Raw genomic sequence first — 24301 nt, 5'->3', positions numbered from 1 at the left:
AAATGCAATAGGAAGAATTAATGTAACATTGTTGCATTAATGTAAAAAGCGGACAATTACGAGATTAAATTTGAGATAGTCTTGTAATTTGTGAAAGTAGACCTCACATGGCTGACTATCATTGCAGTTCTACTTTACGAAATAATTATCAAGAACTCTTACAGACATTCACTGTATTCGATTATTATAACTCGCACAATCTTAAGCATGCGACTATGAGCTTTAAACTGGCCCGTGTAACTGGGTCGGTGAAACTGCATCCAATTTGGATTAATTCTGTAAATGAGAGGTGATTGCAAGTGACCTGTTTACATTTGCCACTTCACATTACGTTAACCCCTTGTTTTGTTCATTCTTTTATTATATAAATTATTATTAAGCTAATTCATTAGTTACATTATTGAAGAATTTTTCTGTAAATGTTTCACATTGTACTTTTATACAAATGTTCAGTGGGTTTTCTTAGTTTCGATGTATCGTACAGACATAGACAATTATTAATAGACATATTTTTTAATGTACGTTTGAGTGCACGAAACAAAGGGTTAACAACGAGATTTGAATAAATGATTCTCGTCGACGATAATGAAAGTATGTAGAGATTAAGGATATACATAATAAGTTGGACTTGTATGAAGAATCCTTCGTGGAAGGAACAAAATTCGCGTGATTTAAAAGAAAAAAAAAAATCGCGATAATTTGTGTTTGATCTTAGGAAGAGTTAATTCTTTCAGTTAGAGAATTAATTGAATTAAAATTTATTATTTAAATCTTTTGTTTTTTGTCATTTTTAATTTAGAACTCTACCAAAATGTTAGCGATTACAACATTCCTTTTTAAAAATCTAATATTTAATACACAGATAATAATTAAATATATTTAAGATTTTATAGCAAAATTTTGGCTTGTTCAATCTTTACAACAAATACCTTAGAGTAGTTCTATTACCCCGAGAATTAACTCTTCGTGTGATCGTTCTACGTGTGCGTAGTCTTCCTTGCCTAAAAGAACCACTCTCATGATAGCAGATTTGTTACATGTACATGAATCTAGAGCTAGTAATCTAGAGAGCTTCCTAATGAATCGCAAGCAACAGCTTGCGTTTCAAAAACAATTTCGTGTTTGTTTAAAAAATTTTCATAATCCTATTATGATTTATTTCTCGGCCTAAATTGATGATATGTCTGTCGATTTTTCGATATTAATCGTATTTTAAAGTTTTCAAGTTGTATTTAGTGACAAGAATATTTCAAATTGATGCTCCGAAGCTTTTAATTATTCATAAAATCGAAGGGCAATACTGTGCTTTTTAACTATGAAAAAAAAAGAAACAAAAGGGAAAAATCTACCCTTGCCATTTGTAATGTAAAATCTGCATGGCCTTCGGTCAGCATAGTAACCGAGGACCAAACTAGCTTATATTTTTTACCAACATCTAACACGTAACGTATAACGAAAACAATAATTAGACACTGTAATCTTAAATTGTAGTTAGAATGGTCTGTCATTTAATAAACAATAAAACATAATTCTCGCGTTTGCTAATATTACAATAATTTATTATAGAAAAATGTAATTAACAGTACAAGCAACAAGTTTAATGAACAAAGAAGAAAAGTACTAAAATTTAGAACAGTGTACTCTTTATTTCAATAGAGCACATTCAGTTTTTACACTAATCTCAATTGATAATAAAAATTTCAACGCAAGGGAACAGTTTGTGGTGGTTTAGGTTGTATAATTTCTCCCAATTCTTCGGTATAGAAGTCGTAGAATTTATATGGTCTCACTTCCCAAGGTATTTGGGATTCCATGTTGATTGGTACTATGCCTAGATCTTCTAAAGTTGGTAATGATGGTATTACTTTGTCGCTAGTATGATCCTACACAAAAATTAATGAATATTTTTTTTACCCTTTGAATTAATACATAATGATTTACATTAATTATAGAAGTAAAAAAACTACACTTACTCTTTCTAATATATCCCAAGTTAAACGCGAAAGAGGAAATACGTGATGTACAGCACCATTCGCAGCAACTTGTAGTCGGAAGAGGAGATTTGTCTTTAACTCACTTACATCGTAACCTACATCTTCATATCCATGACATGCTATATCATAGAACCACCTAATTAGAGTCTCTAATGTGTATCGCCTTGGCCTAAATAAAAAAAAATAGATCTTCAATTTCTGTATAAGAACTTAGCAAAATTGTTTATTTTACATACCCAACAAACTGGTAAGTTTTGCCAGCAGTACGAGGATTTGTTGCAATAGCAGCAATACCAGCAGCTACATCGGAAACATGTACTGGTTGTTTTTCTGTTTCTTTTCCTTTTTTCCACAATGGTATATTCCTGTAACAAATTGAAAGAATGTGTCCACAAGTTAAATAATCATTAAAATATATTACCTCCATGTTCTTCTTATAGCACTCAAATAATAGGTCATAAAATGATCCTCTTGTCCATATACGACCGATGGTCTAATAATAGTAGCTTCTGGAAATTCTTCTTTCACTGCACATTCTCCTTGCCATTTTGTTTTAAGAACTTCAGAACCCCCAGGTAGAATCATTGGCTTGCAAAAAAAAAATAATGTTTTGATAATAGAAATTGTTATTTCTATAACTTTAAATATGAACATAATTTAATTGGTAAACTTACTGTAGGATTCTCTACATTCAAACTTGACATATGAATGAAACGTTCCACATTACACTGCTTAGCAAGTCTAGCCAAAGTTCTACATCCTTCTACGTTTACATCCGACATACTAAAATTCTTGGTTGGATAATCTCGGCCAACTAAATTAATCACAACATTAGAGTATTTCATACTCCTGATTATGGACTCTTCATCTCTCAAATGAAAAGGATGAAACAAAACCTGCCCAAGATCTCCACACAATTTCAGAGGCAGAGCAAGATAACGTGTGCATCTGTGTGGAAGAATTAGCTGCAAGATAATTATTATTAACATGGTTTTAGCGTTTGATTCTTATTTATTTAAACTATGAATCATGTCTTTCAAACTTAATCCATACACAACAAAATTAATGGAAATGAAGATTCTATGAACCATGTACAAATATTAAAAATGAAAGTGAGCGAGGCCGACTATATGTGAATACAAAAAATTTATCGCCGAACGTTATTTTTTTTAATCATATAGCAAGTTACTTGCCTGCGTACCCATTTTCCCAAGGTGGTTACATACATATGGCCCAATAAAGCCAGTGCATCCAAAAACTGTGCATACTATCCCGTTAAAGGAGCTACGGCCTCCCGTGCCTCTTTTCAAGCTGGCTGTAGTTGGATTCTTAATAATTCTTGGTTTCGAAGAGCAATCGCGGCTCTGTATTGTGTACCCCACAGCGTACACATTTTGGTTTTCTGTATGACAAAACACAGTTTGTCGTCAACGTTATGTAATTATTAAAATGATGGATGTGAGTTTACGAAACATACAACGTTATAAGATCAACAGTAGCACTAAAACGCGCGACGGATTATCATTGTCAAAAAGATATCAAAATAAGAGGACGAACAGCGTGAATAATAAACTTACTCGCTGTTCGTAACGCAATTTTCGTAATCCATGCCGCCATCGCTACGACATTCGACTCTTCGACTGATTCTTTCACGCGATGACAAGAAGCGAGTTCAATAATTGCACTTCAATTATGCATATGTTCGTAAATGTAGCTCTCTAGTTACATAGGTGTTACGTTCGGAATCCGTCGACGTTGGTGAGAAAGGATTTCCCTAGGCTTACTTGGTTTATTATTCTTCCGGGGGTGGCGTGCCGATCTGGCGAAGGTATTCCACCGTGGAATTTCCACGTAGCGCTGTCGCCAGTGTCGCCGTGGAATCCACGGCCCGTGGATCGCTCTTGGGGATATTGGTGAGGACAAGGTATTGGGGTAGCATCTCTATCTCGATTTCGATTGGCGGAGCCCGAACTCCGAGTAATTGCGTGTCTGCGAGTGCCGGCTGATTTTAAAAGATCGCGAGACGGCGAATTTGTTGGCAACGACCGGAGCGACGGGTTCTCTTAGGCATTTAAATTTTTACGAGTACGACGATTTGCTACTATTTTCCCAGGCGGGCTTCGACGCTCAATAGCTCGGTAAAATAATAAGATATTCTGTGGTCCTTGAATATTCTTTTAAATATTGTAGACGGGCCTCTTGGATGAAAGCCAGGTAGCCTCGAGTATCACCGGCTGAGACTTCGCGCCCAAGAGCGGTCACCTACGCCGGATGTAGAAAACATTCTTTGATTTGTTTGTTGGCAATCACACTCGGCTAATAGCTCGCTTCAAAGGTATATAAAATCTATATTTCTTAATCCTACGCGTGCTTAAACTCTATTATATTATATTTATGAATTTTTACAAGACTTAAACAAATATAATAATTAACAATGGGTAAGCGTAACGATTAATACATGAATAGGATTAAATATTATATTTAGCGATTAAATATAATAATTACTAGTGAATGAACATAATTGTTATAATATTTTATGATATTGCGAGCGGTTTCCGCAATCTAGTTACTATTTAGTAACTAATTATTCGTAATATAGGGACGAGGGGCCAGAGTGGGGAGATGTACGCTACGCGGACGTTACATAGGATTTTCCACGTAACTAGGAAAAACCATGTTTTTAGAACTATATAACAGCTTATGGCACCTACTTGTACCAAACGGGTCAAAATTACTTATTTTTGTGAACGCATTCGGTACAAATACGTAAAAAACGTAAAGTTAATGGTAGATTGCACGTGCTCAGTACTTGGTTAGATAGTGGATCATTTGTCATAAATTTTTCGGGGTTCCTTTAATTTTGTTATATTTGATAGTATATTGTGTATAAATATATACGAATAATGGAAGCACTAAACGATCCTGGTAAACAAGGAACAATGGTATTATGTTGTGTTTGTGGTATTGGTATTGAACCAAATCCAGCCAATATGTGTGTTGCATGTTTGCGAACTCAAATTGACATTACAGAAAATATCCCGAAACAAGCAACGATACATTTTTGTAAAGGATGCGAAAGATATTTGCAGCCACCTGCAGAATGGATTCACGCGTCGCTAGAGTCTAAAGAATTGTTAACATTATGTCTAAAAAAGTTGAAAGGTTTGAATCGTGTAAAATTAATCGATGCTGGATTCGTATGGACAGAGCCTCATTCGATGAGGTTGAGGGTGAAGCTTACAGTACAAGCTGAAGTAATGAGTGGTGCAATTTTACAACAAATATTTGTAGTCGAATATATAGTAAATCATCACATGTGCGATGATTGTCATAGAACAGAAGCAAAGGATTATTGGCGTACTTTGGTACAAGTACGACAACGGGCAATAAATAAAAAGACATTTTATTACTTGGAGCAATTGATTTTAAAGTACAGAACGCACGAACAAACTTTAGGTATAAAACCTATTCACGAGGGCCTGGATTTTTTCTTTGCAAATGAAGCAGCAGCTAGAAAGATGGTTGATTTCCTTTCAAGTGTTGTACCTTGTCGATATAATCATTCCAAAAAATTGATTTCGCACGATATACATAGTAACATCTACAATTATAAATTCACGTACAGTGTAGAAATAGTTCCAGTGTCTAGGGACAGTATAGTATGTCTTCCAAAAAAATTAAGTCATCAATTGGGAGGAATTAATCCCATTTGCTTTGTTTACAAAATGACAAATGCTATTCATTTGATAGATGTATCAAGTGGACAAATTGCAGAAGTGAATTCCACTCTCTACTGGAGGCATACTTTTAATAGTATTTGTAATCCAAAACAGTTACTAGAGTATACAGTAATGGATATTGAACCAGTAAAGTTCAAGGATAGGAATTTCTTTCCAGGACAGGGAACAATTTCCAATAAACATGTGATAGCAGATGTATGGTTAGTTAAAAGTTGTGAATTAGGAATAAACAATAACTTAATTCATACACGTACACATCTTGGCCAGATATTAAAACCAGGCGACACTGCTTTAGGGTATGCCCTTAATGATAGTAATATTAATGATGAAAATTTTGAGAAATTGAATAAAGATTCTGTACCAGACGTAATTCTGGTAAAAAAGAATTATATGCACAATAGAGTCGCTCGTCGCAAAATGCGAGCTTGGAAATTAAAACACATGCTAAACGATGACAATGCAACTACTGACAACAACGATTATTACGAGTTCTTAGAGGACATAGAGGAAGATGCAGAAATGAGAAAAAATATAAATATTTTCCGAGATCGTTCGAAAACAATTCCAATGAATGCTTATGAAGTACCTGATCCTAATTGTCCACAAATTACCCTTGAGGAAATGCTCGATGACCTTACAATTGGTGATGTGGAAGTATAGCAAATCTTTTAAAGAAAGGTTATAATAAAGATACAATAAAATAAAGGTTCCTCGTAAATTTATTAAATGCATGAAGAAAATGTTTTGAAAGTGATGAACGTTTGTATAAAAATTTAAACATAATAAACAAAACAAAATAATATTCTGAATCGTTGTTACGTAGTTACTTGGGTATAATAAAGCATTATTTTTGTTCAATTAACAATTTATTATCCATTTAAATTGATCCCGCACGGGGGACGGTTACAATGTTGTTAGTCAATTTTTTTTCTTTGGTCATTGATGTTACTACAATATTGTAAGAACATGTAATAGTAAAGCATCCAAGAGTAACATACTCCTACTGAGCAATATACCGAAGTAAGGGCCAGAGGTAAAAATGGTAGTTTATTAGCAAAGATCAATTTGTGGAATATAGTCTCATATACTGTTAACAATGGTAGACTAATAACATATATGTATTCGTGAAAATGAAGTAAACGTTGCTTGAATTTTCTAGACAATACCAGAAAAGATGCAACCATGTATGTTAGAAGTAACAATATTTTTAATGGTGTCAAATTGTTTGGATAAAGTAGCGGTAGGAGCGCAGCGTGCCCAGTATTGCTTAAAATTAAAAATATTCTAGCATCATCTTTGTTTATCACAGCCAAAATGCTAAAATAAATACAAGAGTTGTTTGAGGATTATGTAACTTCTTAACGAATAATAAAATAGTAATTTCAATTTTTATCTTACCATAATGGAATAATAGCAGTCAAAATAGCTTTCTCATGTACATGCCAACTGAACATGAATGAACATAAAGCACAGAGAACTATGCATTGTACAAACTGCTTTGAATTTGAAGTACAGTGTTTGAAAAGTAGGATGTATAATGCAGGCTGCAATTTGTATAATGTTTAGATACATTGACAATGTTTAATATTAAAAATATTAACATTCATAAAACTTGCCAACATCGAAAAGAGAGTTAACAAAAATGTTACGAGTGGAGTAGGCGTTGGTAATACTATAAACGACTGTTCTTGTACCAGACCACCAGTCATTACTGCTAATTTCGTCATTTCGAGCCAACCTAATTGTTTTAGAATTATCGATAGTACTTTATCTAGGCCTATATACAGTGCCCAGGCATTTGCAGCCCAGTATGCATGCACTAGACCTCTTTTAAATGGAAACAGTCTTGATAATACCTAAAGGAATAATAGTTAGTCACAAGTAATATTATGCAATATTTAATTGCTGTACCTGAGGTAACTGAAACACAAATGGACCAAACGAAATCACCAAAGTGATGGCAACTATGCTTCCAAGGAGAAACAGACGCTTAAAGAACTGACCACTATTCATACAATATGATTTAAGCAGCCAGACTACAAAAACTGGTGCAACGTACAAATAAATGTGCTTCATGTTTAACAGTAGGGCAAAATATAAAGTTCCTCGTAAGATAGATATCTGAAAAGTAACTTATTTAATTTTTATTGGAAGGTAGATAACATTCTCCAATTTACCTGATCGTTTACTTTGCAAACATTTGCAATAGCTAGTAATAAAATACCAAGTAGAAATCCATTATATTGGAAATGTATATGGTCCACTACCAACAATCCCATGTTGCATAGTGATAGAATTATAAAAATAGCATAGCTATCAAATGATGTACAGAATACTTTTCCAACTCTAAAATATATATAAGAAGCATACTTAGCTATCAATTAAATAATTAAATATTATGTACATAGCTTTTGAGACTTACTCTCTTATTCCATAAGCAAACAGTAAATCCAAAAATATAACAGAACATCTTTGAAAGTAGATAGTACCCAATGAAGCATAGTTTAGATTTTCCACTTTAACTATCTCTGGATCAACAAATGCTGCCACATGACTAAGAAGATATTCAAACCATGCAAATAACGGCGGATAATCCAGAGTCCATTGTGATTTGGTATTAACATACCATTCCTTAATCGGTAAATTGTGCGTTATAGCAAGCCAGTTGCGATGAACCTCGAAATCTGTGGAATGACTATAAGTCAAATAAATTATAAAAACTGTAGTGTATTGCACATAGCCTATAATTTGATAGAACTAAATTTAATTTAGAAATAATAACGTATGTTGTCATATGTAAAGAAACATACTACGTGGGAATTAAAAGTATTTTGAGACACGTGACAAGAACAAAAACGCGCAAAACGATCCCATTTGCATCCCACTTCACAGAAGTAGAATCTATTCTTTCTTTTTTTTTAAATTCAAAAACATTTTCTTTATCTGTAATGTTCATTATATTTTATATTGCATTTCACTTTGACACGTCCGAAATAATTCAAAAGACTTCGAAACGATTATCGATACTGGCTACAGAGGGCGTGAATTGTTACTTTTGAATCACTCGTGATTCGATCACGTTCATTCCCAGTCATGGTGATTTTTTACAGTGATTCGTGATTCTTCGTGATCGCTTTTGGTTGGTGGAGAGCGTTCTTTTCACTTTTCACGAATTATGTCCTTAGACTGCATATGTATTATATTATAATGTGGCTAAAAGCAATGTTAACATAATTTTCTTATAAGGAGAAAGAAAAGGAACAATTTTAAGTGATAAATAGATGTACGTATAAGTTTTATTTCTCATTGTTTCAACATTCGTTTCATAAATGTTCGTGAAATTTTTCAACAAAGTAATGTATATGCAAAACTAACCTGTTTGTAATTTTTAATTCTAACATTTCTTTATAATATAAATACATACAGGATGTCATATTAATGTATAAAAACGTATATAAATGTATAATATGTATGTTTTTATATAAATGAACATAAGAATTTTCATTACAAATGATTTTATACTTTTTCTTATTTTTAAAGCGAGTGTTTTACACCTAAGCAATACTTCTTATCATTTATTTAAATAATCGACTGGAACAATTTGACATTTGAAATGTACAAAATATGCAATTAAGCAGCCTTTTTCATTGCTTAGACTACATTACTATGCAATTTAAATTTGGCGCATTTATAATTCTTTGAATTTCCACTGAGTTTTATCACGAGTGTGATCGTGATTTTGTGATCACTGTGATAAATCACTATTAGTGATTTTGCATGCCATCTCTAGCGCTGCCAATGCCAATTAGTGTTAACTGTTACCAGGCTACGTCATTCCACCAATCGGAAGACTTTACACCTTGCGATAGTTCAGGTTGTGTTCTATCTATCTTTTATCGTTTTTCGCTTGTTTTCAGTCTCTCTGGCTCACTCTCATTTTATCTTTTTCTTACCTTTGCAATGCAGAGTGAATCAGAAATAGTGGGGGAATCGTGTAGCGCGTGAGTTGTGACTTGTGAACACTAAATGCGTGACGTATAAGCCAAACCGAGTTTTTGACGTATACATATTGTAGCTCGTTTCAAATAAAGCTATATTAAATAGCAAAAAATTTAGACGTTCTTTATTGAACATAAAATAGTGAACATGATTAACGAAAGATTAATTCGTGTACGTTAATAGTTTTAAAAAATAGAAGATGGTGTTTCATATTTATATGTTTCATCGGATGTAGCCTATAATATTTCCGTAGAAATATCGACCCTCGTTGATAGATATTGCACGTTGATAATTCAAGGTTGATAGCGATCGACTATAAACATCAGTTTCATTTAAATTGTTCGAAAGGCCAAGATGATGTTCGATAAAGTGAATGCTTCCGTTTTGAAAATTATTGAACCGTATAAAAAATGGGTTATAGAAAATCCACAGTTACTGGCAGACTTGGAAAAAACTATTCAATGTTTATCTTGCTTCACAGCTGGTTAGAACAAATGTTTTTTAATAGGGTAATATATTTCTTCCAGTTCATTAGCAAGTAAATACTTTCTAGGTTCCTTCAACAATTCCACGTTCACGTCAGAGTTTATTTACTCCTTCTCAAACCTAATAGTACTTTTTAATGATTTCTTAATGTGCAGTGGAAAATGTATGCATTTAAAATTTCCTCAATTTGAGTCTAAACTTAAAATTTGGCTGACCATCGTGGAATATACAGAAACATTGTTTGAAATCTCCGCTAAGAAATTGTGGGGACGAAGTGGCAAATGGTTTATAATCATTGTAATACAAATATTTAAGTAAGTTGATGGTACTTTAAAGATAGTATAAATTACATTATTTTTGTAAGGATATTTATACATATCAATGACAAATTCAAAGAAGATTATCGTGTTCAATAATATATAAATGTAAATTATTACTAGGACTGTATTACGACTTATGGTGATACATGTATACAAAGAACGCATAGTAAAACGTCCTCCAATACAACCACTTAATAGAGATATGTTAAACGAATCTAACGATGAGAAGTTACAGGAAGGATTTACATTGAAACGATCCGGTATTGTTGTCCGAAGTATAAGAGATTCCAGTTCAACACAAATGCGAACATGGGAACCTCTAACTTCTATTATTAGCAATAATGATAATTTAGATGCTTCTAATGTACCGGAAAAGAAATTTTTATTTGCAGAGGTAAAAGCATTATGTAGTAAATTATGAAATGTTATAGGTGTCTATTATCTGTTTTATAAAAATAATGCTCCTACCAATGTATCAATGACTTATGTTTTTAGAGTCTGTATATTATGAAGCCGTTATTTCATTTGGGATGTGTATCTGTCACTGGTGAGAAACAATGGCCACCATGGTTATTGTCATTTGCTATCGATTTATTTAGGTAGATGATTTGCTATTAATAATACAGTAAAGAAAAAACTTATGTAATCTATTAATAATCAACGCAATTCTTTTTTCTAGTTTAAAAATGTTTAACAATGTGGCAAAAACTGAGTTTTTCAACAAAGAGGAAAAAGAGGAACTCAATAGACGAAGACTAGCTTTATTACTTTATATAGTTAAATCTCCGTTTTATGACAATTATAGTCGTTTGAGAATATATGCAGCTCTATCTGCATTATCCACTAAAGTGCCTTTTGCTAGGTTGATAGCAGAACCAATGAAAAAATATTTACCACATTGGCAGAGCACGTACTTTTACATGTGGTCACGCTAGTTTGTGAAATTATTATTTATGTATTTTTTAATGGTAGGAATAATGGTACAAAATATTATTTTGGGTTGTAGATAATATTGAAAACAAATGATAATTGAAGTATAAAAGTGTAACAATTTTATTTGGAAGACTGATCGTTAGAAACGATATACATAAATGTAAGTTTTGGCATGGGAATGAAGGTGGAGGTAAAGAAAAATTATACGTAATTTGAAGAAGTATGTATGAATTTATAAATTTGTTTAAAGTTACAATACTATTCTGACGGTAATCAAAGCAACAGGAGGTATTTGGGAATATTATATTAAATACTTTTAGTATTTTATAATATTTGCTACTTAAAAATGTATATTAGCTTTAGGCGTTCCTGAACATAAGATTTAATTAATGCATGCATTAATTTTTTTGTACTGTCATCCTTTTATAAAAAATAAAATCTGAAAGAAATTTTTTTACAAATAAACGTAGAACAATTTCATTACATTTCTTCTGTAAATATGAACAATTAGTTATTTAAGTTACACATGATTGTATACTGGCTGAGACGAATGATACAAAAGAGTAAGTGAAACAAAATTAGCTCCGCGTTTAACGAGCTTCTTTGTACAATTCGTCCCAGAACACTCTGTATATAACGAAGATGTCAAAAGGTTCAAGAAATATATGAAACATTGAAAGTGGTATTTTCTTAGAAAATATATTTCCCTGCCCAATATGTTTTACGGACCTCCTTATTAAAGTTCCTAAATATTAAAATACCATAAAATGCATGACAATAGCTAGCAAATATATTACAGTTTGAAAGGAATACAGCATAGCAGAAAATACAAACACGGCCTTTAGAATTAAATATAGTAATTTATAAAAAATTACTTATTCGCACATTTGCAACAATGAATTTATAGTTATATCTTTTTTCCCGTGATTCGCGTCGTATACCGACTTAATCACTTCCTTATCCACGTTTGGGAACATTTCTGAAATCTGCAAACAATATATTCGTAGAAATTGTCATAATAAACAGAAAAAAATCAAATCTGTACAATTCAATAGGAACTGTTATTTATAAACGTTACCTGTTTTAATTCAATTTCAGCAGTTGGCAAAGAACTGGGAACAACAGGTATAGCTGCAGCCGCGGGTGGTGTCGTATAAACATTAACCGGTGCATACTGTGACACGCCGAATACTGTCGATGATGGAACCCTCATGACTGAAGGTGCATTCATATACGGGTGGCACTTGGTCTATTAAAACATATGCACAAGTTGACTTTTAATACTTTCTGGATTAATCATTGACACTAAATTTACAGAACTCGGCAATTTATATTTTGATGTGATCATCAACGTAACAGGTTTTAATAAAAATATGTGCGATCAATATCCGCATATTTAGTGTTAATGAAATGCATATTTTTACTTAATATTTCGTTAATAACCTTTACCGTATAACTAAAAACTAAATTTATCATCCCTTCTTGATTATCTCCTTGTTTCCCGCTAAGCATGCACCAATCTTCATGCGTCTCTCCCTTTTGAAGGACCTGTGGTGGAATATCTATGTGGCCCCATGCAATCAACTCGTCCATAACAAAAGAACACTCATCATAAATCTCTACATATATTTGCGTAACTCCTGGTGGCAAATAGCTACGATAATAAAAAGCAAATACATATAATTAAATATATTTGAAAATATATTTATTATTTAAAATGTATACCAATGAATAACTTTATTCCAATGCGGATTCTTTGCTCCATTCGAACATGTGTGTGTCTCGTAAATTGAATGACCCACTCTCATTCTCACATAAGGATCCATCCTTGTCATTCCATAGTTTTTCACTAGTTTAGCCTATAGGAAGTTTCTTTTTGAAATTACGAATAAAGTGTTATTACAAAATACATGTATTGTCGTTTGACAAAGCTAAACCCAAATATATACACGAAAACAAAAATCTTAAGATTACCTGAACAATTGTTATACTAAGTCTACCAACTACATGTGGTTCATGCATTCCAGGCATATTTTGCATCTGTAATTGATGAAGCGCGAGTGCAGCTTGCTGATCTGCTGCTTCTTGCTGCTGTTGGGCATTGCGTTCTTCTACTCCAAGGAATCCTTGTGGAAGTGGACCCAGGAAGGCCTGGTAAATTTAATTCTCTTTAGATAATTATTTTGCATTTATAATTGATTGAATGAAAAATATAACGTAGAAAATGGAATAAATAATTCTTTGTTATTTAATTTTATTACTTGGGCATAGTATCAGTAGAAATAAAAATTTGCGAAAATCGTGATTTGCATATTATGATGCAAACGTGTATTGTATTCATTTGAATCATTGCACGTTTTATTTTAATGCTTATAACAAATCGTACTAGTACTTAGTGAGCAATTTGTTCATCATTATATTCGTTCGAACAAAATGAAATTGCAACGTTTTCTGATAAATGTTATTATCGGCATGAATTGCTCTATTTACCCGTCTTTTCCATTCTTCGTATAAATCTGATCGCTTTTCGGTTTCCATAACAAAATTATCCGAAGCTTCAATGGACTGAAAAATTTGTTTACTATTTGCGATACGACGTCTGCTCTTTCACTACAAATGAAACCTGTCAAACTACGCGACTTTATCATGCATCTAAAAAATTATAACATACATCTGACACGGTGACAGCACGCCATCTTAGAAATTTCTAATAAAAAGAGGTCACAAATGAGACGAGCGCTTTTTGAATGGAATTAAGTTCAAATTTCGGTGGCTAACGAGTATAAGTAGATCATTGCAGGTATTTCGCCAGGCATTTTTATAAAAGGAAATGGCTTTAAACATTTAAATTTGGATATTACGTTGTATCAAACTGTTCTTTTTATTTTTTTTTTTAAACGAATGCTTACTATAAAATGACGAAAACACATTTACCTATATATGATATCGTTTTATGATCACACAAATATATCTATTAAAACTTTCATTTGTTTTACGTGTAACAAATGAAAAAATAAAGTACAAGATAATACAATCTACTTGTTGCATGCAAAGAACTTAGAATTACGTAAATTTTATGCATAATATTTATAATATATTGTCCTGGTGTCTTAAATTGGTCAGTTGAAGGCCACTTGAAGGTCTTATTATAGTTCGTTGATATCCATCCCATGTTCATCATTCTTAATTAAACGATAATATCATTAGAGGAATTCTTAAATGATGAATTTTAGGACAACGAAAAACGATGAAGTTTTAAATACGAATTATAGGGTACCCTTTGAACATAGAACTTCAATTTGAAATAACAGTGTATTATGTATTTAAAAAATTGTGCAAATGATTGAAATATTTATATCTTTTAATGTTTAATCATCGTTAATAAAAATACTTATTAATTCGTGATTAAAAATAAATAAAAATACAGTTATGTTCGAAAAACAAAGTTTAAAGAAACAGTGAACATAACAAAAATTATTATTTGTCGTAAAAGCCGCGCGGAAGCCATTTTACAATTGAGATACAATTATCTGTCGTTCTCTCTTTTTGGTTACAAAAAATTGTAAACTGGAGGCATACTCAGACTCTTGATTCCGAGTCTCAGGGTTTTCTTAATAGATCGTTGATCAGTGTTTATTAGTATGACGTCCCGATCCTTTGTTACCGGGAACCTCTCGAAAGTTTTCTTCTAAACAGGTTCCAACGTTCAGTTTTTTGATTTCGGGTTCATTCGATTTTTGTCTCGCGTTCTAGTCATTTACACGCTCTGTTTGTGGTAGTTCTTCTTCCGCCACGGATCTCGAGGGTGCAGGACGACAAGATTTTGTGTTATAGTTTCGATAAAGAAAGCTTTTAACGAATAATACACGAATCATGTCACATCAGACGGGCATAAAAGGTATCTATTATCGTAACATGATTATAAAAAGTGGTAGGGTTTGATCTTTTGAAGATTCTATCGAGACATTAACCTTAATTCAATAACGACGTTAGGGCTATCTGATGATTTGTTTATTTCAGCGAATGATGCTCTTAAAAAATTGTTTGCCAAGTGCCGCGATGGAAAAATACGGGTCTTAAAAGTTTCGATAGAAAACGGTAAATTTCTTTTCCAAGATTTTTTAGTCTCAATTCGACGCGTACAATTTTTTGTAAATAATGGAATTTTCTTTTTCTCGTAGAAGAATTAACACCTGCTGCTTCCTCGAAACCGGTAAACAAGTGGCAAGACGATTATGATAAAATGATCAAGCCATTGATCGTAGAGAATCAGCCAGCTTATATTTTGTATCGTCTCGATACTAAATCACCTGATTCTGGTTACGATTGGTTGTTTATATCATGGTCACCTGATACTGCCCCGGTTAGGCAAAAGATGCTTTATGCGTCGACTAAAGCTACTCTGAAACAAGAATTTGGCACAGCATCTATAAAGGAAGAGTTGCATGGTACTGTACCCGAAGATATAACGTTGGAAGGTTATCATAAATATAAAAGAAACGATGCGGCTCCTGCGCCGTTAACTACAGCGGAAGAAGAATTAGCAGAACTTAAGAAAAACACAGTTACTACAGATTATAGCGTAGAAACAAGGCACCAAACATTGAGTGGTGTTGCTTTTCCTGTAACAGACGAATCTAAACAGGCAATCGTGGAGCTTGGTAAAGGCGTGCATGAGTATGTTCAATTAAAGATTGATCTGGAAGAGGAGAAAATACATTTAGTTACAGCTTGTGATATTTCATTGGATAAACTACCAACAAAAGTTCCATCTGATTCAGCCAGATATCATTTGTATAATTTTAAGCACACACACGAAGGAGATTACATGGAGTGTATAGGTATGTAAAATAAATAAATACAATGACTAAAATAAAGAAATCAGTAACATGAATTACATCATGTTAGTAATTGAGCATAAATTTAGTCAAAAAGTATTATAAAAATATGTTAATTATAAGAGTTATACTGTCTTATATCTATTTAAAAAATCATCTTAATCAAATATAATAATAGATGTAAATATATATATTTACACATTTTATCAGATTAAATACAGATGTTTATTAAGATTAAAAATGTTATATGCAAAGAAACTTTTTGACTGAAATTGCACTCAGTTACAAAGTAATTGGTATTGCTCATTTAAACATTTTTTAATATTTTCATGTAAAACACTACAATCAATTTATTTTAAATGCAATGATTTTTCACTGAATAATGTTGTTTATACATTGCAGTTTTTATATATAGTATGCCAGGATACAGTTGTAGCATCAAAGAAAGAATGCTCTACTCATCTTGTAAATCACCTCTTCTGGATCTCATTCAATCACTCGGAGTGAACATTACAAAAAAAGTAAGTAGATAGGAAAGTTAGGTAATTATTTAGAAAATGAACCAACTTACTGATTTTGATAAGATCAAAACTTGTTACTAGCAGAGACATTAACTTGAAAAAATTTTTTTTCTATACATCTTACTGCTGTTTAGTCTTTGTTTCTGAAATTATCTTTTAATGAACAACAGCTCAATCTGCTGTAGATTACTCAATAAGGTGTCCTTGATAACATATGTCGCGGTCAAAGGATTTCCCTGTTCTATAATAAATAATTACCAAAGTTTTTCTGAAATATCTTAGAAACTAAAGCCGAGCGGCGATTATATGTATAAGGAAAAGTTTTTCAGAATTAAGGCGCCATTTTCTAAATAATTACTGAAAGTTATTCTTAATAAAGACCATTTTCGTTTTACTTATTTTCTTTTCATCCGTCCACCTTGCGAGAACACGTTAACAGTGGTAAGCAATACTCGTACATTGAACGAGTATTCGTAAAATTTTTAATTAAATTTATTACCATGTATATTTCATTTTGCTTAAATTACTTTCTCCATTATGTATGGGAACTATATTTCATGTAAAATTATGAAGATATTGCCAGGGTATCAACTATCAGTATTTATCAATGTTTCTTACAGTTGTCATGTAAAGCATCTTTGCTGTATACTTTGTAGTATTTCTTACTTTTAGTCTCTGCTCGTCTATGTGCATTAACGCTGATATTAAAATATTTTTTTTTTTGTAAAAATTTGATGTATCCTAGTTGGAAGTAAATAGTGGTGAGGAGTTGGCAGACATGTTGGAAGATCCTCCAACCATAAAAGAAACAGCTGCAATAACTCCTGCAACTCCATCAACGCCCTATGCCCTCACTCAATCTATACCAGAGAAAAAATCAAAACAGAAGCGGTCTTGTGTCTTGAGTTAACCAACTCCATGCATTTTGCTGCCATTACTCTTAAATGTTTCTCGCATATTGAAGTACATGCGATGTTTTTAACATTGGACATCTTCCTTCGTAAATTCTGAATTTGTGATAATACGATATTAACATTCAATGTGTTATTTAATATGAAATGATATAATGGGTTTCCAATACTTCAATTAGCACATATAGTTACACTTGTTCTGAAGTGATTTAAATAAGAAATCTAATGCGTCTTACAGAGATAAATTTTTATTAATTAGCGATATTTATTGATATTTAGTATTAATTGGTCAGAGTGATACGTATATCTATGTAGCAAGTCAGAGTAGACCAGTGTATTTTTCTAAATTTTAAAAGCAAAATTCTCATGTTAAGACCTTATTGAAATGTCTTTTGACAACTACGATAAATTCTTGATAAATATGATTCTATAAAATGCAGTTCTTGTTGATCCATAAGTACTGCAATGGATGATTGTTCATACATACTGGGAGTACCATAAAAATGCAATGAAATTCAGTTACTTGATATTGAAAGTGAAGCCTTCTACTGGATTTTGCATTTTTAATTGTGTGTTCCGACGACTAACAAAAGCAGAGTTTGTATGAAAGTTTCATGAAAATAATATTTCTGCGATTATAGTTCCTTTATAGTATTTCTTTAATATTTCATGTAATTTCTATACTCGTAACGCTTACTTCTCGAAAACATAAAAAATCCAGTGAGTTGATTGTGTGAATTAGTTCCTAGTCCAATGGAAAGTGATATCTATTATAAGTCTCATTTTGTATTAGTAATTTTGTTAAGTAAAACTCGAAGGCTTGACTCTCAAATTCATTCAAACATTCGTATAGGAATGAGCGATATAGACTAGAGCAGTGGTTTCTAAACGTTTTAGAAGGTGCCCCCCTAAAAAAAAAAAAAGAAAATTGTTTGGGCCCAAGATAAATGGTAGATTTAAAGTGATATAAGAAAAATATATTCAAACAGTTGTTAAATTCTGATGATCGATGTATTAATAGAAAAAAACTGTTTAAGGTTTCCGCACCGTTTTACGTAAAATATTTTCTTTCACACTCTCTTTAGGGGTCCAATCCCCATTTTTGGAAAACACTGGACTAGAGTGTTTCAGACAAATATCTGTGGTAACCTGCATACCTTATGTGATTATTAGAGAGTTAGGGAAAATTCCATGTGCCCTAGCTAGCTGATGCCACTTACCTAACTTCTCTGCATAATATAAATACAAGAATAATATAGCAGACAAGTGATAGATGTGCAAAATCTACATTGACACGTGGATATATTTTCTTTGCACACAATTATCATTTTTTAATGCAAGCTAGTGATAATACTAGTTACTTTATATACATATTAAATTATATATCATGTTCTATACTATATAAATGATACAAAACATTAGATTCCATAAATATGTGTATGAAGACTGATCCCGGTATGTCCCATTGGCTGTATAGTTAAGAAATCGCACAAAGTGTTCAGATTCGTATAGATAGAGAAAACACTTTATATATTCCTTCCATATCTTCCAATTATTTATTACTTATTTATTACTTCGATAATTCAAAACATATGCAACAGATAAGATGAAATTTTTAATTAACTTGTGTGTTCTTAATGTTTTAAGAGAAAGGAAAAAGTTTATGTGATTAACAAACTACGATTAAATACGTTAAATCGATCAATTAATGTTGCACAGTCGATTGTGATATGTTGTCAGTATCGTCAAAAGGAAAATGTATTTTAAAATTTCGTATGAAGACATTCCTTGTGTATAATGTATAGCAAATGGGACTAGAATCTGATAGCGAGCAACACGATATTCGAGAGGCATTCTATTTTTTGTGATCTGTATTTTTTTAACTCTGGTAGCTTTTTATAAACTTTTTAAAAATTTTCGTCCAAGATACAAACGAACAATTTACTGAAAGAGTTTGGCCTAATTTTAACGAGAGAAATGATAATAAAGTGCGCCAAATTCTTGGTGTTAAACAATTTATGCACTGTATTTGCTGTAAGAAAATATTAGCAAAATGTTAATTTGTATTTTGATTTAAAATATATTTGATATACAGGGTGAGGCCCAACAATTTTTCAGCCCCTTTCAAGTAACTAATCAGTATTTAACCGACAAGAAATTGCAGTTGCTTAAATTTAAAAACAAATCAATATTCGATAAAAAAAATTAAGGTCACTGTTACATTTTTAAATGGAACTAGGTATTTTTAACTTCACAGTATTGTAGGCGACGTCGAGACGAATTCAACGACCTGCTACACTATGACCTTCAGATGACATTGAAAGAAAAATTGCCATGAATCGATTGCCACAATATTTGAAATTATTTGGCGACACATGACACTAAGGCCTCGCATTTGGACGTAAACAAATAGAACGTAAATATTACGAATGCTCATTTATTCAATTTCAGGACTTAACACACAAAATAAACTGAAAGTTTATTCAAAACATATAATTAGTAATTAAATTAAATGTTCGAACTGCATTCCACCGTCTGCAACGGTTCTATTCTTTGTAATAAAGTCTTATGTGTAGCTTCGATTTGAGAACTTTGTTAATTTGTAGACATTTTGTATAAATTTTATAGAAATTTTCCTTTTATTTTTTGAGTTAAGTTCTGAAGTTGAATAAATAAGCATTCGTAATGTTTACGTTCATTTGTTTACGTCCAAATGCGAGGCCTTGGGCAATTCATGGCAATTTTTCTTTCAATGTCATCTGAAGGTCATAGTGTAGCAGGTCGAAGTAAAAAATACCTAGTTCCATTTAAAAATGTAACAGTGACCTTAATTTTTTTTTATCGAAAATCAAGTTGTTTTTAAATTTAAGCAACTGCAATTTTTTGTCGGTTAAATATTAATTAATTTCGACAAAAAACATTTTTTTGTCAGATTGTCAAGAGGGGCTGAAAAATTGTGGGGTAGTTCATGCCTCACCCTGTATATTTGTTTTGATCTAGAAGTTGGGCTCGAAATGTAAGATTTCTAAAACTATTAAATATCGTTTATGGTTGGAATCTCAATACAGGGCACTCATAATTTATTAGTTCTATATCTTTTTAATAATTTCGTAAAAGCTATTCCACCTTATGTTCCTATTTACTGGTCTTCTATATTTACACGTAGAAAAATATAGAATTTGGCACACATTGTTTCCTATAGTAGCTACAAAAAGTGATGAAGAAAATCTTTGTAAAATGCTCAAAAAACTGTTAACAAAAATGTGTTCTGTGTTTCGTAACAACGCACATTATAGCCTGGACGTACTTTAGTTTATAATATTGTACCAGGCCTATTCTGTAAGTTTCTAGTGTAATTTTAATTTCAATCTGTTAATACATAACTGTAGGTTCATTACGATTGAATAAATTGTATATCTTGCCAATATTAAACACGCTACAAACAATAAAGCATTATGCAATTTAATCTTACAGTTTGTTGTTTTAATCTTTATTGAGTTAATATCAAACACATTCGAATCTTCAATTTTCTTGTTATTGTCATCAACTATGATTTATCTGTATAGAATTTAATAGGTCTCTAAGGAGCGCGGTGTGATCAATCCTTGGATGGGTATGTAACTATGATTAAGACTTTAAGATACGTTTTATTCAGCTTACAGAATAGGCCTATGAATTTTCAACTTTTGTCCTTAATTTCTTGTTTTGGTAATTCATACTTTTCTGGTTTTCAATAATATAATAATTGTCCTTTAAAATGTGTTGATTGTATAGCTTGAAATAGATGATGGAAGAGTACTAACTGAGGGATTTTTGCAAGAGGAGTTACATCCAAAAATCAGTTTACATCAGCCAAAATTCGCAAAACCTAAGGGTCCACCAAACAGAGGTGCAAAACGTTTAACCAAGATTCAAGATTTAGGAACTTCGGAACAAGAGATTTAAATAGATATTTTACAAATTTGTTGAATTATGCTAATGAGATATATATATATATATATATGTGCATAGAGATGTATAATGTGATCCTTTTTTGATCGATGAATGGGTCTCCTTTTATCTTGCTTTTCTTATTACCAAATAGTATTATTCATTTTATGATTAAATACGATGTTTTATGTATACATATTACATCATAAAAAGATAAGATACAGAGTTTCTTTTCTTTGTTTGAACATCAGGCCTATTCTGTAACTATAGCTGTAAACTGCATTACATTTTATTTATAATGTATTTGTTCGATATGCAAGAGTATTATCAGGGTGTAAATAAGGAATGTTTATAATAGCAATTTGACTATATTATGTGATGTCCGATTTATATTTATTCAATTTATAGATAATTTATTAATTTGTAACGATATGGAATGTAATTTTGAAGTTTGTTCTTCCCTCGTAAAATAAAAATCCCATAATATAATCAAAAATTAACATTATTCTTTCTGTATTTGATATTGCAGTAAATTAAATATCCTGTTACGTAACAATTGACGTAGTTTAATAATTATTAAATTATTGAAAAATTATACAGATTAATGCACATATGTCACTTAAATATATTACATTTTTATTACTCGGTAATGAAATGTTTTTTAAAATTTTTTACTTTTTATTGTCTTCTTTTTTCAATTCTGTTACTAATGTGTCTGTCTCACCAACTGTGCCCATTACTTCACTACCCATGTAAGCTTTTGCTCGTCTGGTTATTGCTCTGAAATGTAAAAATTAGTTTATGATATCAACATTTAGGTAAAGTGGAACTTTTAATTTAAAGGCCCATCCAGATTGACAGGTAATTGCCTATATTTAGCTCATGGACAGGATCTGGCAATTCCCCAGACTGTTGTTGAACACTATTCATGGACAGTCTGTGGATAATTGCTAGTTAATAACACCCCTAATAATTGCCCATCGATCTAGATTGGCCTTAAAAAAATATCAGAATATGTTGCAAGCACTTACTCCTTTCTTGATTCCATTAGTTTGATCTCTGTATTGTATACGCTCTCCGTGTCAAATCCAGTTAGATACAATGTCAAAAATGTTATAGATCCATACATAGAACCAAGTATGGCGCCAAAAATACTACCAGAAATTGCTCCTCTAATTCCCATGTTGAGTTTAAATAAGCAACCAGTTACAGCACCAGCACATGTGTAATTAATCATACTCTGTTTGCCTCTGTATACTTGTAGACAAATGAATGTGCCCCTGACAGAGAACATTAAATAAATTTGTGCTTATATAGTTGTTTTGATACATTATATGAGTGCTTTCCAACAGGTGCGATGTGTAGCACACTGGTATGTCGTGGCAAGAGTGTAAGTGCATAGCAACAACAATTATATAAATAAATATTTTTATAATTTTCAAGTGATATAGATTGCATAATTTTTTTATAACATTGATATAATCTCTGCTAATTGAAAAGGTATGGCATATAAATGTTGACCTCTTTTAATTGTGTCTATTGCGTTGTAAAAAAAAGTTGGGAAGCACAGCATTATACAAATATTATAAATCTTACTGGAATAGAAAACAAAAAACTCCTAGTTTCATAGCAAGATTTCTACCTCCTTTGAAAAATTCACGTACGAAGTTATATCGTAATTGCTGTTGTGCATCATATACATTCTGAAACTTGGTAACTTGATTTTCGGCTATGAAACTTCGTGGTACAAATCTTGATTTCATTGTACCACCTATTAAAAATCCACCTATAAAGCCCGATGTAGTTGTGTTTATGATACTTAGCATCTCTTTGGATATCTCACCATACTCGCTACAAGAGGTAAAGTTACGTTAGTTGTATGCTAAAAAAAGATGTTATTTTATCAACATTTGAATCAAGGCAATCTTACTTTAAAGAAAACATCTTTTTTAGTCTGTCCATACCAATTTCCCCCCGTTTTACAGCGAGATCTTCTTTTTCCTGATCATCGGGAGAATTTTGATTTAAATTGAACCAGGAAAGTGGAATAAGATTCGCATAAAGTAATCTTTTGTTTATTGCTGTACGAAACATCCTGTACATCCTAGTTACAAATTTTTAGGTTATGTTACGTACAGTAATTGAACCAACTGTCCTAGTGGTTCAAGCCATTATAGAAACATTCTTTCGTCGATCATTTTCATAAAATTCAATTATAACCATAAATATTATTGTGTATTTTTGACCCTGTCTATTTTTGGAAAACAGTCTAGTACTCTTAAATTTTATCATGAGAAACTCTGTTAATTATTGTTAGCTGCAATCTGGAAATTTGTGGAACATTGTTACCATTCTCTTACTATTTTCGTGTCACTACCACCGTTATCGATTCAGAGTAGAATACGAAGTTTGTGCCCTTATCTTTTGGAATTAAGATTAAAGAAATAATAATTATTTCCATTGCATTCAAAGTCAAATCGCTCTCACAATGTTTTTCTTTCAATACAAAAATGCATTTACTATTAATATTTGTGAAGTGTCTATTCAAATTAATAAAAAAATTAGAATCACAGTATTTCCTATCCTCTCAATTCAGACCTTTTGCCTTTCTATTAAGTCCTTAATACTT

The 24301-nt window shown here is 31.8% G+C and overlaps 7 protein-coding genes across 11 annotated transcripts; 3 read left to right on the top strand and 4 right to left on the bottom strand.

Annotated features, from left to right (window-relative positions):
• Positions 1-1626: 1626 nt before the first annotated feature.
• Positions 1627-3707, bottom strand: LOC122402363 (NADH dehydrogenase [ubiquinone] 1 alpha subcomplex subunit 9, mitochondrial). Of its 2 annotated transcripts, none has more exons than XM_043405079.1 (7): positions 3572-3707; positions 3188-3396; positions 2669-2959; positions 2416-2582; positions 2231-2359; positions 1974-2163; positions 1627-1883 (listed from the first exon to the last, which is right to left on the bottom strand). In XM_043405079.1, the coding sequence occupies exons 1-7, from the start codon at positions 3609-3611 to the stop codon at positions 1701-1703; spliced, it is 1209 nt and encodes a 402-aa protein (XP_043261014.1). In that variant the 5' UTR covers positions 3612-3707; the 3' UTR covers positions 1627-1700. The 2 variants fall into 2 exon arrangements, with proteins under 2 accessions (XP_043261014.1, XP_043261015.1); XM_043405080.1 differs by having other exon boundaries at positions 3472-3609.
• A 1059-nt stretch (positions 3708-4766) lies between these two features.
• LOC122402362 (60S ribosomal export protein NMD3) lies at positions 4767-6457 on the top strand. The gene has a single exon (XM_043405078.1). It carries the CDS (start codon positions 4898-4900, stop codon positions 6392-6394), a length of 1497 nt encoding a protein of 498 aa, XP_043261013.1. The 5' UTR covers positions 4767-4897; the 3' UTR covers positions 6395-6457.
• A 109-nt stretch (positions 6458-6566) lies between these two features.
• On the bottom strand, positions 6567-8735 carry LOC122402361 (probable dolichyl pyrophosphate Glc1Man9GlcNAc2 alpha-1,3-glucosyltransferase). The gene is made up of 7 exons (XM_043405077.1): positions 8545-8735; positions 8157-8429; positions 7912-8080; positions 7646-7855; positions 7351-7590; positions 7133-7278; positions 6567-7051 (listed from the first exon to the last, which is right to left on the bottom strand). The coding sequence occupies exons 1-7, from the start codon at positions 8688-8690 to the stop codon at positions 6649-6651; spliced, it is 1587 nt and encodes a 528-aa protein (XP_043261012.1). The 5' UTR covers positions 8691-8735; the 3' UTR covers positions 6567-6648.
• An 899-nt stretch (positions 8736-9634) lies between these two features.
• On the top strand, positions 9635-11486 carry LOC122402331 (peroxisomal membrane protein PEX16). The gene is made up of 5 exons (XM_043405027.1): positions 9635-10217; positions 10287-10533; positions 10660-10933; positions 11035-11138; positions 11219-11486. The coding sequence occupies exons 1-5, from the start codon at positions 10088-10090 to the stop codon at positions 11472-11474; spliced, it is 1011 nt and encodes a 336-aa protein (XP_043260962.1). The 5' UTR covers positions 9635-10087; the 3' UTR covers positions 11475-11486.
• Positions 11487-12322: 836 nt separating this feature from the next.
• LOC122402332 (toll-interacting protein A-like) lies at positions 12323-14189 on the bottom strand. 2 transcript variants are annotated; one of them, XM_043405028.1, is made up of 6 exons: positions 13963-14189; positions 13447-13623; positions 13198-13331; positions 12916-13126; positions 12551-12721; positions 12323-12458 (listed from the first exon to the last, which is right to left on the bottom strand). In XM_043405028.1, exons 1-6 carry the CDS (start codon positions 14008-14010, stop codon positions 12348-12350), a joined length of 852 nt encoding a protein of 283 aa, XP_043260963.1. In that variant the 5' UTR covers positions 14011-14189; the 3' UTR covers positions 12323-12347. The 2 variants fall into 2 exon arrangements, with proteins under 2 accessions (XP_043260963.1, XP_043260964.1); XM_043405029.1 differs by having other exon boundaries at positions 12922-13126.
• A 930-nt stretch (positions 14190-15119) lies between these two features.
• LOC122402407 (twinfilin) lies at positions 15120-22003 on the top strand. Of its 3 annotated transcripts, none has more exons than XM_043405167.1 (5): positions 15120-15370; positions 15493-15570; positions 15654-16313; positions 16713-16831; positions 21517-22003. In XM_043405167.1, exons 1-5 carry the CDS (start codon positions 15346-15348, stop codon positions 21685-21687), a joined length of 1053 nt encoding a protein of 350 aa, XP_043261102.1. In that variant the 5' UTR covers positions 15120-15345; the 3' UTR covers positions 21688-22003. The 3 variants fall into 3 exon arrangements, with proteins under 3 accessions (XP_043261102.1, XP_043261103.1, XP_043261104.1); XM_043405168.1 differs by lacking the exon at positions 21517-22003 and adding an exon at positions 17577-20195; XM_043405169.1 differs by lacking the exon at positions 15493-15570.
• Positions 22004-22236: 233 nt separating this feature from the next.
• On the bottom strand, positions 22237-24077 carry LOC122402408 (RPII140-upstream gene protein). Its single transcript, XM_043405170.1, has 4 exons — positions 23603-24077; positions 23269-23523; positions 22704-22952; positions 22237-22452 (listed from the first exon to the last, which is right to left on the bottom strand). The coding sequence occupies exons 1-4, from the start codon at positions 23773-23775 to the stop codon at positions 22344-22346; spliced, it is 786 nt and encodes a 261-aa protein (XP_043261105.1). The 5' UTR covers positions 23776-24077; the 3' UTR covers positions 22237-22343.
• Between the last annotated feature and the right edge of the window lie 224 nt (positions 24078-24301).

Source organism: Colletes gigas, unplaced genomic scaffold (assembly GCF_013123115.1).
Source record: "Colletes gigas isolate AHSC1104 unplaced genomic scaffold, ASM1312311v1 Colletes_gigas_Sc00035, whole genome shotgun sequence".
NCBI classification, from domain to species: domain Eukaryota; kingdom Metazoa; phylum Arthropoda; class Insecta; order Hymenoptera; family Colletidae; genus Colletes; species Colletes gigas.
The sequence above is the reverse complement of the archived record's forward strand: the minus strand, read 5'-3'. Positions and strand labels throughout refer to the sequence as shown.